Source organism: Pseudorca crassidens, chromosome 20, assembly GCF_039906515.1.
Source record: "Pseudorca crassidens isolate mPseCra1 chromosome 20, mPseCra1.hap1, whole genome shotgun sequence".
NCBI classification, from domain to species: Eukaryota; Metazoa; Chordata; class Mammalia; order Artiodactyla; family Delphinidae; genus Pseudorca; species Pseudorca crassidens.
In genome coordinates this window covers 52,936,769-52,955,064 of record NC_090315.1, presented here as the reverse complement: position 1 = coordinate 52,955,064, position 18,296 = coordinate 52,936,769, and the positions used below count along the sequence as shown (strand labels likewise).

General features: G+C 43.7%; 1 protein-coding gene across 4 annotated transcripts in view; it reads right to left on the bottom strand.

Moving 5' to 3' along the window:
• Positions 1–18,296, bottom strand: part of WWOX (WW domain containing oxidoreductase) — a 978,254-nt gene that overhangs the window by 917,703 nt on the left and 42,255 nt on the right. For all 4 annotated transcript variants that reach the window (XM_067719419.1, XM_067719420.1, XM_067719418.1 and 1 more), the window contains exon 5: positions 2,141–2,247. In XM_067719419.1, coding sequence (XP_067575520.1) covers positions 2,141–2,247 — 107 coding nt within the window. The remainder of the gene's footprint in view (positions 1–2,140; positions 2,248–18,296) is intronic.

Here is an 18,296-nt window from a genome sequence, read left to right as displayed (position 1 = left end):
CCCAAGAGAAGAACTGCAGAGGACTTTCACTTTTCGTTTTACACACTTTATGAAGATTCAAACCATATGCATGTATTACCATTCGCTCTCTGCACATCTCTGAAGATTGCTCTATACCACCTAGTGGAGGTTATTGTATGTTTTAACTTTGGAGTTAGAAATATGCTAAGATAACTGGAAAAAAGCGGGCCCTGTTTTTTTTTTTTTTAATTTAACTCAAAATAATGAATCCAGTGAGATCACGACAAGAGTTCATTTGAAATATACTGAACTTGAAATTCTGCTTGAAAAAACAGAAATAAATCTCCCTTTTCTTGACTTTCATAACCTCGCAGTCCAGAACACCGGACATTCTCTTAAACAGACCATGGTGTATTTCTTTGGATGGCAAGAAATCCTCCACACTTTTCAGAGAATGAAGACAGTCTTGGCAAGGATTATCCAACCCATTCATGCTCTGCTCCAGGCACCTGACTGTCTCCCCCTCACCCCCCTCCCGCCCCCACCCCAGGGCCACTGCACAGGCCACCCCCTCTGCCCGGTTTGACCCTTCTCCCACCTTCCCCTGATCCTTCTTGAGATCTCGGCTCAGTCACCTCTTCTTGGGGACTCCCAAGTGTCCTCCGCCTCCCTGGCATTACTCACCACTCTGGAGCGCCACATCCTTTTTTCGTATCACTTTCCATCATTTCAAGTCTACACTGATGTTTGCCTTTCTTTGGATTGAACTGTCTTCCACCCTCAGCTGAAAGCTCTACAAGGACAGTGGCAACACCTGTTTTTCCTTAACACCGGATGCCCAGTGCCTCTGACAGTGGGGCACTTCACAAACACAGGAATGAATGAATGCAGTCTGGACATCACTCCAAAGCCCAGTGAACTGTTAAAAAAATCAATCAAGCTGTGTCACTCTGGCTCAAACCCTCTCATGTCACCACTGACTCGGAGCCCCTTGGCAAGCTCCTCCCGCTTCACTGCCCTCCAGCCACACTAGCGTCCCTGCTGATCCTAGAATCCTCCGGGCACGCCCCTACCTCCCTTGCACGTGTGTAGGAAGTATTTCCCCTGACTTCTGCACAGCTCACCATTTTACTTCCTTCAGACCCTGGATCAAACGTCACAACTTGAGAGAGGTCCCTGCTGGCCACCCGATCTGAAATAACCCACGCTGTCAACTCCTGGGCCCTCACTCTGCTCTATTGTCCTGCACTGCATTTATAACCTGACATTACATTAAATATTAAACTTAATTATCCCTTTAGGGTCTGTTTCTCCTACCTAGAAGCCCATGAGTACAGGTACTGTGTTTTATTCGACGCTATTATCCTTAACCCCAACAGCACCGCAGGCCCTCAATGAATGTTTGTGCACAGGGATATCAACGCCAACATCCGCACAGAGAGAGAAAAGCAAAAAGGAAAAACCAGAGACAGGGTTAAAGCTGGCTACTCTGTCATCCTAAAAACCGTAAATAACCTCTTAGCTGCATTCATGGGCGTCAACCACATTTTGTTTTTCTTAATAAATGAGCTGAATGAGTAAACATTCTCAAACCTCTGACTAATAAAGCAGGTGACACTGACAATGAACTATAAACAAACTATAAAAGGGCTTGCTTGTCCTTTCATTCATAAAATAAACAAAGCGAATATGACTTTAAAAATAAAGAAAACATTATTCCAAGAGCAATAAACTTTATGAACTATACGAAAACCTCCATGTGTTTATCCCAGCATGTATATTTGACAATTAAAAAAATCAGGACTTCCTGGGGGCGCAGTGGTTAAGAATCCGCCTGCCAATGCAGGGGACACGGGTTAGATCCCTGGTCCGGAAAGATCACACATGCCGCAGAGCAACTAAGCCCGTGCGCCAAAACTACTGAGCCTGTGCTCTAGAGCCTGCGAGCCACGCGCCACAACTACTGAGCCCATGTGCCACAACTACTGAAGCCCGTGTGCCTAGAGACCGTGCTCCGCAGCAAGAGAAGCCACCGCAATGAGAAGCCCGCGCACAGCAATGAAGAGTAACCCCCGCTCAGCGCAACTAGACAAAGCCCACACGCAGCAACAAAGAGCCAATGCAGCCAAAAATAAATAAATTTATTAAAAAAAAAAAAAAAAATCAAGCACTCACTTACCCATTCTCCTAAAATGCGTGACACGGCTTCATTGGCTCTTGTCATGTTCCTGCAGGCCAGGATCACATGTGCACCATGGAGGGCGAAAGTTTTGGCGGTTTCAAACCCTACGGTTTAAAGGAAAATCAAATTTAGAAAACACAAATGCAAAGCACTGAGCCATACTGAATGGCCTTTACTGAGTGCCAAACGCACTACCCTAGTGGTTCTCGACCAGACTCTATTTTGCCCCCTAGAAGATATTTGCAAATAACTTGTGACGTTTTTTTCAGTAGTCACAGTTTGGGGTGGCGTGCTACTGGTATCTAGCGGGTAAAGGCCAGGCGTGCTACAAAATATCCTACAATGCACAGGACAGCCCCCTCAGCAAAGAATCATCTGGCTCAAATATCTACAGGGTTGAGGTTGAGCAAGGCTGCCCCAGGGACAAAGTGATTTCAAAGGCGAAGGCCAAGCCACAGAAGAGCTCGCGGCATAGCCAGCCTTTGAACCACTGCTTCATAACAACTAAATCGTGTGATCAGTATAAAGAGTAAGGATACATAAATATTTAGACACGGTCACTGCCCTCCGAGAGTTTACAGTCGAATAAGAGAAAACAAAGCTGGAAAGTAAAACAACAACATTTGTTAAGTTCCTGACAATGTGCTCTGCACTATTTCCAGCACTTCTGCTTCCAGCAATGGCAACTAGGTTTCCTAGACCCACCCTCCCACTAAGAACAATTAGAAAAGCTGGACAAAACAACACACACACACACACACACACACACACACACACACACACGCACACACTCTTTGAAGGCATCAGAGGAACACTATGCCTGAGAATTTCGGGGGCCAACATCTGGAAAAGCTGAAAAGCTAAGAGAGGTGAGCCAGCATTTGGTGCTTCTATACCCAGTGAAAACACCCTTCAAAAATAAAGGTGAACAAAATTTTTAACAAACAAAAGCTGAGGGAATATATCACCAGCATGTCTACACTAGAGGAAATACTGAAGAATGCTCTTCAGATAGGAGGAAAATGACCCTAGACAGAAATCCGGACATGCAGAAAATGACAAAGTAACATAAAGGGTAAATAGATGAAAAAATCTAAATGATAATAGTAATAGTTTGTAAATTTTACAATACCTAGTGAGCATTACTATACTGATAATAATGACATATAACCTAGGAGGAAAGTACTTGGTATTAAAATATTCTAAGACCCTTGCATTGTCCAGGAAGTGATAAAATACTAATCTGTATGAGACCTTAATAAGTCAAAAATATAATCTCTACAATTACTGCTGAGAGATGTAATGCCTCCAATTACCACTGAGAGAACAGTAAAAATAATACAAATTTAACCAGTTAATACAAAGGGGAAGAAGAAGAATTTTTTTTAAAAAAGGCAAGAAGAACAAGGAATGTAAAACAAGTTAGATAAATAGAAAGCCAATAATGAAGTGGTATATTTAACCCCAAATATATCTGTAATTACATTAAATTGGACTAAAAATTGCAATCAAAAGACAAAGACTGTCAGACTGAACAAAACACATATACAATATGCTCCTTACAGAAGTGTGTATGTTATGTTTTATACCCTTAAACATAAGGATAAAGAAAGTTAAAAGAATGAGAAAAGATATACCATGTAAAGATGAACCAAAAGAAGTATTGTAAGAGAAAAAACTGAGTATTTCATAATGGAAAGTTCTAATCCATAAGGAATATGTGACAATTCTAAATTTATACACATACACACATGTCAAAAGTTCACAGGATTAAGAGGAGAAATAGAGAAGTTCATAATCAGAGTGGAAGATTTTAACCTATCAGTAACATAAAAATGTCGATAAACAGGAAAGAATAGAAGATCTGAAAGTAACTGATCAACTGGAAATAACTGAATATGCTTAAACACTGAACACAACTGCAAATGTATATTCAAGTACTTAAAGAGTATTTACCAAAATTGAACATGTGCACGGCCAGAAGTCTCAACCAATTTCGAAAGATTAAAATTGTAAAGTATGGCCTTGACCACAGCAGAATAAAATCAGACCTCGACACAAGATCCTAGAAAACTCCCTTACCTGGAAACTAAGCAACACATTTCTAAATAAGAAACTGTGACTCCAAAAATTACAACGAAAATCAGAAAATATTTTAAACTGAATTATTACAAAAATTCTACATATCAAAACTTACAGAACACAGGTAAAGCCATGGATGAAGGCCAATCTACAGCCCTAAATACATATATTAGAACAGAAAATGAGCTCAGCATCTATTAAGTAAGAAAAATTTTAAAGCAGCTAATTACCTAAAGAAAGCAGAAGGAAGGCAATGAAAATAAAGACACAAAATTAAAACAAACATAAAATACAGAGGAACAAAGAATCCAAAAGTCATTTCCTTGAAAAAAGTAGTAAAACTGAAAAAGGGCTAGCGCGAGAGACAGAGAGAGAGCGTGTGCGAGCGAGCACCAGGACACACACTTGAGTGTACAAGTGAGCACACAAATGGCAGATAGCAGGGGAGAACAAAAGGACATTACTACAGATCCTATTAAAAAGATATGATGGGGACTTCCCTGGTGGCGCAGTGGTTAAGAATCCGCCCACCAATGCAGGGAACATGGGCTCGAGCCCTGGTCCGGGAAGATCCCACATGCTGCGGAGCAACTAAGCCTGTATGCCACAACTACTGAGCCTGCACTCTAGAGCCCGTGAGCCACAACTACTGAGCCCGGGTGCCACAACTACTGAGCGTACATGCCACAACTACTGAAGCCTGCATGCCTAGAGCCCGTGCTCCACAACAAGAGAAGCCACCGCAACGAGAAGCCTGCGCACCACAACGAAGAGTAGTCCCTGCTCACCGCAACTAGAGAAAGCCCGCATGCAGCAACAGAGACCCAACGCAGCCAAAAATTTTCAAATTAAAAAAAAATTTTTTTAAGTAAAAAAAAAAAGATATGATGAACAACTTTACACCAATAAATTTAAGATATAGGTGAAAAAGACAAATTCCCAGAAAGACACCACTTAAAAATTGCTGCAAGGAGAGAAAGAATTGAAAAAAATGTATATTTTTAAAGAAAATTCTCAAAACGAAAACTCTGGATCCATTTGTCTTGAACAGTAAAGTCTACCAAACTTTTAAGAAAATAAAAACGCCAACCTTACACCAACTCTTCCACAGAATAGAAAAAGAAGAAAAACTCAACTATTTTCTAAGACTTGAACTCATTAGTCATTAGGGAAATGCAAATTAAAGATACAGTGAGATAATACTGCATACCTACTACTACAATGGCTAAAATTTTTTTAGAAATTAAAAATAATAATAATGACCACACCAAATGTTGGCAAAACTGGGGAGCAACTAGAACTCTTAGACATTACTGATGTGAAAAGAGAAAGGAGAGGGGAAGGGAGGGGAGGGGAGGGGAGGATCTCATTTCAGAGCTTGAACATCACCCCACTGTTCTAAAGTGTAAAATACCACATCTTGTGAGCTATGTGGAAAATCGTACACAGTACGCTGCACCAACAAAGCAATCGATTCTACCAGAGAAGGTAGCAATGTCATTCCGCCAAAGCCATGTCCAATGATCAGAGATTACTGCTTCCAAGATAACGTTAATACGTATGAACAATCAGAGAATCATTATCTCACTGAGACTGCCACGTGACAGAGTCAAGCAAAGGTCACGCATTCATATCACTTCCATATATCTAATCTTCATGGAGGCCCGTCTATTTATATAAACTGGTTCTCAAGGGAAGCCAGCACAGCATAGTGGAAAACTCAAACTCAGGAGTTGGACACATATGTGTTGACCCAGCTCCACCTATTTATAAGCTATCAGACCTAAGGCTGTGCCTTTAACCCGTCAGAAACTCAGTCATTTTTCTTAAAATGGGGAGTGAATAGTAAACATACACTAGGAACCTAATATAAACACAGTAGGTGGGAAAACAAATGTTAGTTCCCAATCCTTTCCAAAATCCAGTTCAGTGCAAAGTCCTGATTTATATGAACTAGCAAATACAGTACAGCCATCGTGACTGAAAAAAACTCTCTCCTAGGTCTGCTCCCAACAGCAACCCATGAGCTAACTGGTTTTAACACCAACCAGAATCTAAAGAAATGAGCTACAAGATCTACCACTCCATTTGTCTGAGTACTGGCTTAAGAACACACTTGAACTTTGTTTATGCCGAGCACTATATCCCAAGATATTCACTTACCATTATCTAAGGATTACCTTCTATACTTGACTCTGAGGTTAAAGTAATTACACAAAAAAATTCACATCTGAAATACTGCACATCTAAATCTGTTTGCCTCCTCTTTGGTGTCTGTACTAAAAGGTGCTGGGAGCTGTATCTTCAAGGCAAGAAACAACCACCTGAAATGTACTCATTTGGATCCACGATGCCAATTTCACCCCTTATCCCCAGTGAGCAAAAGGCACCCAGATCATCTGGGGAAAGAGAGAGAAGTACAACCACAGGTTTTGTAGCCCAGCTGTTCCAAAACTGGACGGGTGCGGGCATGGGACGAAATCCTGCTGACGGATGTGCTACATCAATCAAGCTAATGAAATGCTGACGGCCATATGGAGGTACAGCATGAAGTGGCCAAGAACGACTTCACTTGCAATCACAGGACTTGTCACACCCGGATCTTGTTGAAAATGAGGGACTCTGTGTCCCTACAAAATTTCCAGGTCAGGACAATCATCAGACATATTTCTCATCACATTTTCATCCAAGAGTGTTAAAAAAAAAAAAAAAAAAAAGTCACACAGGGGAGTGGGGGAAGATGGCGGATGCAATGCCTCGTCATTCATTAGCAAACATATTTTTAATGGACTGAAGAAGCATCAATTCAACGCAGGTCCAGGCAGGCCCCAGGGCTTTATTTATCTGATTTACCAGGACAACCGTAAACTCCTTAGAATCTGTGCTTTTTTCATCTCTGTGGCCCATAGGACTAACCCCCCAGTAAGATTCAATAAATAACTGCCAAAGAAATGAATGTCCTTACAGGTTGCTAACAGGCTACAGTTCCGGACTTTTTTTTTTTTTTTTTTGCGGTACGCGGGCCTCTCACTGTCGTGGCCTCTCCTGTTGCGGAGCACAGGCTCTGGACACGCAGGCTCAGCAGCCATGGCTCACGGGCCCAGCCACTCCACGGCACGTGGGATCTTCCCGGACTGGGGCACGAACCCGCGTCCCCTGCATCGGCGGGCGGACTCTCAACCACTGCGCCACCAGGGAAGCCCTCCAGACTGTTTTAATACAACCCAAGTTGTTTCAAACAGTACTGATGGCCCTCTAACTTCCTTTTAAACAATGAATAAATACTGGAATCCTGCAAAGATACTGCTCACTGCAGTTCTGAATGACACTACCTAGAAATCTGTGAGGGAAAAGGGCATGCCGCTTTGCTATCAAAATTTATTTTCCCAGACAAACTTGTTAAGTCACGCCGTCTCACTTGACAAAATAACCTAATGGCAAAAGACCAAAAAGAGCACATCTGACACTATGGCGGCAACAGGCTGCAGGCACCACTCTGCACCCTCTCTCCTTTAGATAATTCCTGACTGTAGCTATGGTTAAACCATCTGTCCCCCTGTCGTGTAAAATTACACTCTGAGTTTTACATCTATCTTCCTTTATCTAAGCCATGTGCTACATATTGCTAGTCTACTTTTAAAAGCTGCAACGGACAACTCTGTCTTCTTACCCTGTACAACTGCCTTTGGAGCAACACAAAGCAGGGATATTTCAAAAGATGATGGTTTCACATGAAGGACAGTAACACTTTTATAGTAAACCATATCTCTTGAGTGTGGAGTTTTATAAATTAAAAAAAAGTTTAATAATGCTACCTACTGCTAAAATCCAGGAAAAGCCCATGAGAATAGCATCCCTCACTCCCATAATAACGCAGCTGATGACCAGTTTAATTAGCTAAATGTAGTAGTGCTAAGCCAATCCTGCACAGTGCCAAAGTTTGCACAAAATAATGAAGGCAATGGTTTACTAAATTTAATAACCTGATTCATCTTATAAAAAATTAACTTTATGACAATGTTTAAATTGAACCAGCTTAACTGCATGGAGGTGGCAAGAGTGCGTCCAGAGGAATATTTAAAACTAATAATATACGGGCTTCCCTGGTGGTGCAGTGGTTGAGAGTCCGCCTGCTGATGCAGGGGACACGGGTTCGTGCCCCAGTCTGGGAAGATCCCACGTGCCGCGGAGCGGCTGGGCCCGTGAGCCATGGCCGCCGAGCCTGCGCGGCCGGAGCCTGTGCTCCACAACGGGAGAGGCCACAGCAGTGAGAGGCCTGCGTACGGCAAAAAAAAAAAAACTAATAATATAAAGAAAATAATGGAAGACGTTTTAAAACAATGGGCATCATCCGTTTTCCAGCACTTGTTACGTCTGATCCAATCAGGAAAACCAAGTGGCTGTGGAGATTTAATATTTCCCTGACTTGGGTTTCAAGCTTTGCATACAAACATTAAAGTACCAGAAAAGGGAAAACATACCAAAAAAATATTAAATGCCTGCTTATCTTACACTAGGTTTCCGTGTCTAGTATAGAGGTTACACACTGGTAATCACAGCGTAAATCAAGCCCACAGACTTGTTTCCTTGGGCCCACATTTTGCCTCCCTCCTCCCTTTTTCTCTCTCCGTCCTGTCCTCTCTTGCATCCTTTTATTCCCCCTTGCTTCCTAGTACAAATTACTTGCCAGCATTAAAAAAACTGGGGCAATTATATATCCACAAACTCCAGAGAAGTTGGATTAGATGTCAATTTCTTTGTAAAAGCTTACAACTGGAACATACTGGGCCCCCAATTCCACTTGGTGACCAGCAGGCGGTCTGAGGAGCCCCTGCAGGCTAGACATGGGCTTTAGGCTCTCCTTTTGGCCACGGTCACCACCCTCAATGCCGGCGTCACCTGCCAGGCTACTGTGGGCATCTGAAGCTCAGACGCACATCATAAGGGGGCAAGATCCCTGCAAGAGACAATGGCTCAAGCCTAACCACGAAACTGCCTCAATCAGAATCCTCACGTGTGATCTGCCATATCTCAAAGGAGGCTTCACACCGATCTGCTTGAGATTTTTTTTTTTTAAGGCGTGTCAAACCCCACTGTGTCAAGCACAAGGAGGCCAGGATGCTACCAACGCCTGGAAGAAATGGCAGCGGTGCTCAGCTTTGCACAGGAAAATACAATGGTAATGATGCAGGGACCTGCAGGGATTTGGGTCTGTGGTACCAGTTCCTTTTCCCACCTACCCTGCATTTCCCAAATGTCCCTGAGTGGTCACAGGAACTCTGGACCTAGAATGACTTCGGGACCAAAGGGCATAAAAATGAACCGGTCAAGCGAAAAAGAGACTGGGTGCATGGCAAAACAAGATCAAAGGCCGGCAAGGATTTAGGCACAGAGTAGCACTATGAATTATCATTATTAGTGTTGTTACTACTGTTGTTGTTATTTAATCCATTTAAGATACCTCTGGTGGTCATGCAGAAGATCGACTGCCTGAAGATACTGAAGCCTTGTAATCAGCCAGCAGGGGTGAGATACTTTCTTATGCTGAACAGCTCAGGGGAAAATTAGAAAACCACTGGGAAGCAGAAAGCCTGAATCTAAGTCTGAGGCAGTATCCAAGGTCTCCAGGGATGCCATCCACGCCACGGGTGAGGTTGGCAATTGGATTACCCAGACAGGGAATCCGGGGAGGGGTGGTGGGTTTGGGTCTGGTGATGGAAGGGGATAGAACAGTGGCCACACCCAGTGAGACTCACAGGCAGGTCGGATAGATGGGGACGGAGTCACAGAATTCCCAGGCACACAGAACATCAAGGTGGGAAGCCAGGCCCCAAAGATACCAACAAAGTTCCCGCTGAAGTCGGAGCTAAGAACGAGGCCATTTCTCTCTCCAGTGCTTGGAAGGTTCCTTCTGGTTTTAGTTTTTTAATTTTCCCCAAATTGTGGATTTACTTGGGCAGTGTCCCCATTTACTGTAAATTATGGTTTTAATTATCAATTTTATTAAGATGCCCAAAGGAGCTGGGGCTTACAACACAGTAATTTCTAATGCGTTGCTATTATTAACTTATAATTGTGAAGCGCTGGAGACAAATGTTACTTGTAACCGTACCCAATTAAAAGGCCACATGGGCTTCCCTGGTGGCGCAGTGCTTAGGAGTCCACCTGTCAATGCAGGGGACACAGGTTCGAGCCCTGGTCCGGGAATATCCCACATGCCGTGGAGCAACAAAGCCCGTGCACCACAACTACTGAGCTCATGTGCCACAACTACTGAAGCCCGAGCACATAAAGCCCATGCTCCACAACAGGAGAAGCCACCGCAATGAGAAGCCCACGCACTGCAACAAAGAGTAGCCCTCGCTCGCCACAACTAGAGAAAGCCTGCGTGCAGCAACGAAGACCCAACGCAAGCAAAAGTAAATAAATAAGTAGATTTAAAAAAATAAAAAGGCCACAGAGATGGTGATTTCTCCCCTCTGCACCATCATCCCCCCACCTCCCACCCCTAGAACATACCACTAAAGCAACCTGCAGAACCAATCAACAAGTTGCAGAATCTTCCAGCACAAGGCGTCTCCCTCCCTGGAGATCGACTGACACGTATAGAGCAAGAAGATGAGCCTAATGTCTTTCATCCTGAGTTAGATCTTGGGACAATTCAAATTTGGGGACAATGTTTGTGTTATAAACCACTAGCTTTAAGGATGCGAGTTTCACCCACATTCTTCTATGAGTATCAACACAAGGACCTTACTTTCCTAACTGATCCGATTAATGTAAACCAAGTTCCGGTGACACGACATTGACCACGATACTGAAATCTGACGCTCCAAGGGCATTTCCCAGGAAATTCGAGGAGATGCAGTCACTACAACTCTAAGATCAAGACCGCAAAGGCAGCGACCGGATAATCCAAAGACTTAGAGATTGTGCTCAGTGAACACTAATCGCAGCTTCCAACTCGTAAGAAATTACAGAACTACACAGACCTCTCCAGAAGAAGTCAAGTCACAGCCAGCCCTGCTTTTACATGTAGGCGTTCTATACAGCTACGTACAAGTACCACACAGAGGCTCCTCCACACCCAGTAACAGAAATAAGATCCTAAATATAACTATTTACCAAAGAAGGATGCCAATTCAAGCGATGAGAAGAGAGAATCAGGAAACGACCGGCTCACTTGCAGTACCTTTTTGAAACATCGACAGGCTGCGTTTACGTGCTCTGGGCAGTATAATGCAGACACCATGTTTTGTAAAGCTATATTATAAATTCCAACTGACTGCCCGGGATCTCTCAAGAGGCAAGACTGACCCCAGGCTGCCCACCAGTGCTGCCACTGAGCTGGCTGAATTAGGTTCTCACCTGACCTGCCAGTAACAGTCCAGATTTCAGTGTGTTAGCAATCACAGTGAGAAAAGTACCCAAAGACTACAATTAACACGGTGCTAGGCAACCCAGAGAAGACAGATTCTGTAAGGGCAACTAAATCCAGCAGTATCCGTGTCAGTAAGGGTGTGGGGGCAACAGGCAACCTCACAGATTAACAGGGGAGGGGCTGCGGAGTGGAATATAAAATGGCTCAACAACTTTGGGGGCAACTGGACTCTATCCAAGTGTTCGTGGACATGCCCTTTCACCCAATTATTCCATAACCAGAAATGCAGCCTATAAATATACTTGCCCACATGAGCAAACAATGTGAGAGGGATATTCAATCAGCATTGTTCGTAACAGCCAACAACCTGGAACCAACCTAAACGCCCATCAATTAGGTGAAATAAACTGATGGCACGCACAGAAAAGAACGAGGTGAAACGAGATGGATACAAGAAAACACGGCCATGTTCTGCCATTAAGAAAAAAAGAAATCAAAGTACAGATTAGCCAGCAAGTATGATCCCACGGGTGAAACAAAAAGAGGGGACGTACATGCTTAAAGATGCGTTAACATTGATAATTTCAGCAAAAGAGCTATTATTGGTCAGGGGCAAGGAAGCCTTATTTTCCATCTGATAACATCTATCCTGTTTCCATTTTTAGCATGGTGCGTGCATGCCTGTTAGGGTAAGAAACTCAAAATTAAAAACTGAATGGTATCTAGTGGATCATTTCTAAGCCTTTATAAACTTTAATACAGAGAAATCAAGGCAAGGGAGAAAGGCAAAAAGGAAAACCCGTTCTCATTCCAAACGCTCTATTTTCAGAGAAGACTGTAGAAAGGTGAGGACCACCCGGGGGGGTGTTACTACATGCTGAGCACTGTGGCCAGGTGCTTTCTGAGATACATTATCTAATCGAAGGCACACTTCACAAAAACCCTACGAAGCGCCCCTGTCCTCATCTCACAGATGAGAAAACCGACAATCCCAGGGGTTAACGGGACCCACTGAGATCAGAGGGCAAAAATGGAGAAGGATCCCCAAGTGGTGTAGGCTGAGCTCAAGGCAGGGGGGCCCTCAAACCACCACACTCACCATGTGAGTTCCAGGCACACACTAGGAGCTCCTTGAGGGCAGGAGAAACCAATCTGAACACGGCTCACCCCACCCAACTGTCTACTAACTCTATCTGTTAAATATGACTTAGAGAATTTGATACATGTGCTTTGTGGCTGTTATGAGGTATGTTCACATTGTAGCATTCACATAACGTAAGCTAAACTAAGCAACCGTCCTTCTGAAAGAGAGAAATGGTCCAAATGCCGTGGGCCTCAATGTCAACAGCCTACCAATGCTTATTTCTTTTCTGTGTTACCATGTCGAGGCAAAGAATTGAGGCCTCGTCAGCTACTCTGTTACATAAAAGTACTTACTTTATGGAATCTGTCCCCAAACCGTGAGGCATTATCAAATTATCTTCTCTCTTATTTAATATTTCATCACAGGGCTCAGAATTAACACCATCCTTCGCTTTCACAAACGCTTCTCTGTGTCAGGCCTATGAGACGGGAAAACTAATCCACAGAAATAAACTTTCTCTCCACGTTCTCCAAGGTCAATAACTTAAAAGTATGGACTTAATTTAACCCTGCCTCTATGCTTTCAACCAATGAGTTGTTTTACAAGGGACAATCTTAACACCATGGCCGTTCTAAGTTATGCTCAAATTTTCTCTTCAATTTCTAAAAGGCTTCAGTGCCAAACTTAAAAGGACTATCCTTATTAAAATCAAAGATAAAGACCACCCCCTATAAGAAGAAAGTCATGCCACGTTGGATTTTTTAACAAAGTGCACGGCACTTTTAGAAATTTGGCCCAGGTCCTTAGCAAGAAAAAAACAGGATGAAACAGAAGAAGCAAAAACAAAGGCTTCGCAGTAAAATAAAAATTTTTTAATCTAGTTTATTGGACAGAGAGACCACTACGTATTAAAAGGTCTCAACAAGATAAAGCTTCTTTCACTCACTGTCATTAACAAAGGAAAGAATACAGTGGCTCTATAATTCCAAACCCAGCATACGCTATTCTGTTCAAGTTTACGTTCTTTGGAAGGCAAGCCTTTTTCTGTAACTAACAAATCACACACCACACACACACACACACACACACACACACACACACACACACACACACACACACACACAACCTATGATGTCACCTTTTCTAATTCGCACTCACAGCCGTATCTACTAAGAGAACCAAAGTGTTTCTACGTGGTTAGGAGTGGAAAGATTTACCTTGAAGTTTGGCCTTTTTTTACTTTGATGGATGAATTTATAGCCACTTCAAGAGAAGAAGAGAACCCAGCTCTGACTTCACAAGCACACTTGTATTATATTACCGAGTGGTTCACTGTTTTCACAGCTGGGCCAGGATTTCCTTTCACAACGGCAGCCGCTGTTACTCTGTCCTCTCTCTGCTCAAGACAAGGTTCTTTATGATTTAGAGCAAACAGGGCAGCCACGTAGGTTCTGCACCCGCACTTGTCCAAAGAGAGATCCCTTTCTTTTACCTTCTTAACGACCAAAGCGGCCACGATCGCCTGTCTACCAACATATTTTCCACTCCTGTCAATTAAGAAGTGGTCAGGATGGAACTGTTTAAAAAAAAAAAAAAATACTCCTCTAGTCCACTGAGAGCTTCCAGAAACGAAAAGTCTGCTCCAGCCTACACCTTCAATGTGGCGATATTAACTACTTTTCTGATTCAGGCCCTTTTTTTTTTTTTAATTTCTGATCGACCTTGGCTCTCACCTTTTTTAAAAAAGTGGTGTAGGACTTTGCCACTTGAAAAGATTAAAGTCTTTATGCTCCCAAAGTCATATGGAGGTGCTCAGAACACCATGCTGGGAAAATTCAGCACTTTTCTGAGGCTCACTTTTAAAGGGTCCAAATTGACTTTTACTTTGTACGATGCAACTTCTCAGAAGCCTGACTTAAATTCAGGCATGAAAGCTAGATGCACAGGGAGAAAGTTCTATTAACTTTGTGCTCTCCGGGTCCACCATGACCTGTCCTAAAATCAGTGACCCCTACAACATCCCCTTATGTGGAAAGAAAATCTGTAAGCAGACATTTACTGAGAAGTAACCATTTACTGATTAAGAAGTGCTAACTACAAAAATGAACGATACACCAAGGAGACAAAACATACAGCACTTTAAAGCAAACTGATTTTAATGCAAAAAAACACCTAATTGAAGGGTAACTCTTACCTTGTCGTCATTAAGAAAAAAAGTATCCCCGATAAGCTATATTACCAGACCACGCTCTCCCAGGACATCTTTTATATAATCACTTTTTTTAAGTTCTGTAAAATCTAACTGTTGGCTTAGCTGTGTGTGTGTCTTTCTGTCATTGTTTTGTTTTTTTAAAAAATACGAATGCTGAAATCATTTCAATTCAACTCGATAATAGGAAAAAAAAAAAAAAGTAAGCTTATGTTTTGGGTGAGTTCTCTTGCAATAGACCGTCCACAATAATCCTGGGAAGAAGGTACCAGCAACACTAGCTTTCCAGAAGAGGAAGTAAACAAAACTCTTCATTTCCTTTCACAAGCCAAGGTGCCCAGAACGAAACACAAGGAATCATTATGTTTGATGCTTACCTTTCTGGTATAACACACCCAGTGATTACAGTGCCTGGGTCCCCAGGGGCCATATAATTTGTAAAAGAAATTCTCCATCGCTTTTTAAGCTGTCTAAGAAGAGCTGCCTAAACGAAGTCAGACTCGCTGGAAGGGGGAGAAGGGAAAGAGCTGTCTGTTTTCAGGTTGATAACATTCTGTTTTGGAATACCATGACGAAGGACTGGCGAAACATACCATCTGTGAAATGTATACCTCTCGGGAAACATGCGATCTAACCATGACCGTGACCGTGCACCTGCCTGACATGAATGGCAGAGGTGCACACAGTGCCTTCCAGCTGGAGCTGATTTTGCCTGGTTCCTGGGGCCTCCGTCAGCTATAGGTTTGCATCTGGCTCCCCTCGTGCAGCTGCTGCTGCCTCTGGGCCAAGAGGGTCACAGTCAGAGTCCCCACACAGGTTAACATACACGGCTAGGGATGAGGCTTAACTTCAATTCGAAGAGGAGGGAGCACTGTCAGAGTCAGTGAAGGCATCCGAGCCCTAACGGAGGGCTCAGGCCTGCACAGAACTTCTGTTCAACCTGCACGCCTGGAGGCTTCCCACCTCCCAGCAGTGGCAGCCCATGCCGCTGGGCAGAAGCCGCAAAAGACTCCAGTGGAGATTTTCCTCCCAGATCAGAGAGCTTGAGGAAGCACGCTCAGCTCAATTATTTATTTGGCTCAAGCATGCAGCCTGCCCCTCAAGCATATAACATTTTAGAGGCTCTAGAAGGCAAGGTGGACTAGATTTTCTTCAGTGCTTTGTGACAGATAGAGAATAAGAAGTAAACACGCAATCAAAGAATTTCTTGGAGGAAAAACAGATCAGGAGCCATACTGGTTGTTATGAACCGAACTGTGTCCCCTTAAAATTCATATGTGGAGGGCTTCCCTGGTGGCGCAGTGGTCGAGAGTCGGCCTGCCGATGCAGGGGACATGGGTTCGTGCCCCAATCTGGGAAGATCCCACATGCCACGGAGCAGCTGGGCCCGTGAGCCATGGCCGCTGAGCCTGCGCGTCCAGAGCCTGTGCTCCGCAACGGGTGAGGCCACAACAGTGAGAGGCCTGCGTAACGCAAAAGAAAAAAAAAAAGAAAGAAAAAAATTCATATGTGGAGCCCTAACCCTTGATGTGATTGTATTAGGAGTCAGGGCCTAAATGAGGTGATGAAGGTTAAATGAGGTCATAAGGGTGGGGCCCTGATCCAATAGGACTTGTGCCCTTATAAGAAGAGAGACACCAGGGACGGGTGCACACAGAGAAAAGACCACATGAGGACACAGCAAGGAGGAGGTATCAACAGGGCAAAGAGAGAAGCTGCAGGAGAAACCAACCCTGCTCAAACCCTGATCTTGGACATCCGGCCTCCACAACTGTGAGAAGCAAATTTCTGTTGTTGGAGCTGCCCCGTCTGTGGTAGTTTGCTGTAACAATCAAACAGAATAAAACACTGCTGCTTTTGACCTGATCAACTAGATCTAAAAGGAGAAAAGGCGATGTTCCCTCAGCTTCCTGGCCTCAACCACCAGGAAGTAAGATGTAAGTGTTTATGTCATTCCTACATGAGGCAAGTAACTGAGGGGGAGGAAATGAGACTCCTATCAGAAATCTAACTTCTCCTTGGAGTTTCTCTTAAGAGAACTGAAGAAGAAAAAAAAAAAAAAATGAGAGGGAGATCTAGTTCCTTGCTACTCAAAGAGTGGTACTTGGCCCAGCAGCAGTAGTATCACCTGAGAACTGTCAGAAATGCAAATTCTCCAGCCCCAACCCCAGACCTGCTGGATCAGAGATTCTGGGAGCTGTGGCCAGCATTCTGTGTTCTAATAAGCCTTCGGGGGACTGCGGTACTTGTTCAAGGTGAAAATCCTCTGGCCTTGTTAATGCCCAGGACTGACCTTCTACAACACACACGCTGTCTAGCACTTCACACGTACACACCACTTTTACATCAGTCCCACTTTGCCCTCAGCAGCATGGTATTTGATCCTGTTATCCCTATTATACAGATAAGGAAACTGAGGCTCAGAAAAGGCAAGGCCAAACAGTTCACTGGAAGAGTAAAGACTGGCCTCTAGGACATGATGCCTCTAGAACCCCTTACAGCTTCCCCCATGGCGACGCTGTCATTTTCTGAGAACTGCCCCCCCCCACCCCCTTCCTAGCACCATCCTGCAAGGGCTACTCTTCGGCGTCAGACTTAGAGTTAAAATCCTGCCTCTGCCACTTCCTAGGAACCTCTGAGCCTTGAAAAGGATGCTGGGTGTTCTGGGTTGAACCATGTCTCCTGCCTCAAAATTCTTAGGATGAAGTCCTAAGAATCAGAAGGTGACCTTGTTTGGAGGTAGGGTCTTTGTGGAAGTAATCAAGTTAAAGTGATGTCACTGGGGTGAGTCCTAATATTGTATTGCTGGTGTACTTATAAAAAGGGGAAATTTGGACAGAGCATACATACCGAGAGAATGCCACATGAACTTGAAGATGCCCATCTACAAGCCAAGGAGGGAGGCCCAGACCAGACCCCTCCCTCACACCCCTCAGAAGGAATCAACCCTGCAAACACCTTGACCTCAGACTTCTGGTCTCCAGAAATGTGAAACAAAAAACTTCTGCTGTTTAAGCCACCAGTCTACAGTGTTTGTTATAGCAGCCCTAGGAAACTAATACACTTAACTTCTACGAACCTCACTTTCTTCAACCATAAAGGGGGATATTAAGATGTATTCTGACAGGGCTGTAAGGAACATCAAATAAAATAACTATGCAGAATCCTTGGCAAGTAGCAAGTTTTCAATACGTTAGGCTTCCTATTAACACAACACTTGCTAAAAGGCTCTCCACACATCTCACATTCTCCTATGGAAATCTAAAAATCTGTGCAGGACACTCAACAGAATCAAGGAACCTTAGCTACTCAGGCAGCTGAGCTATTCAACTGCTGATCACTGCCCCAACTCCTCCCAAGAAGTATTTAAAGCACTGCATAATAAACACCCACATGC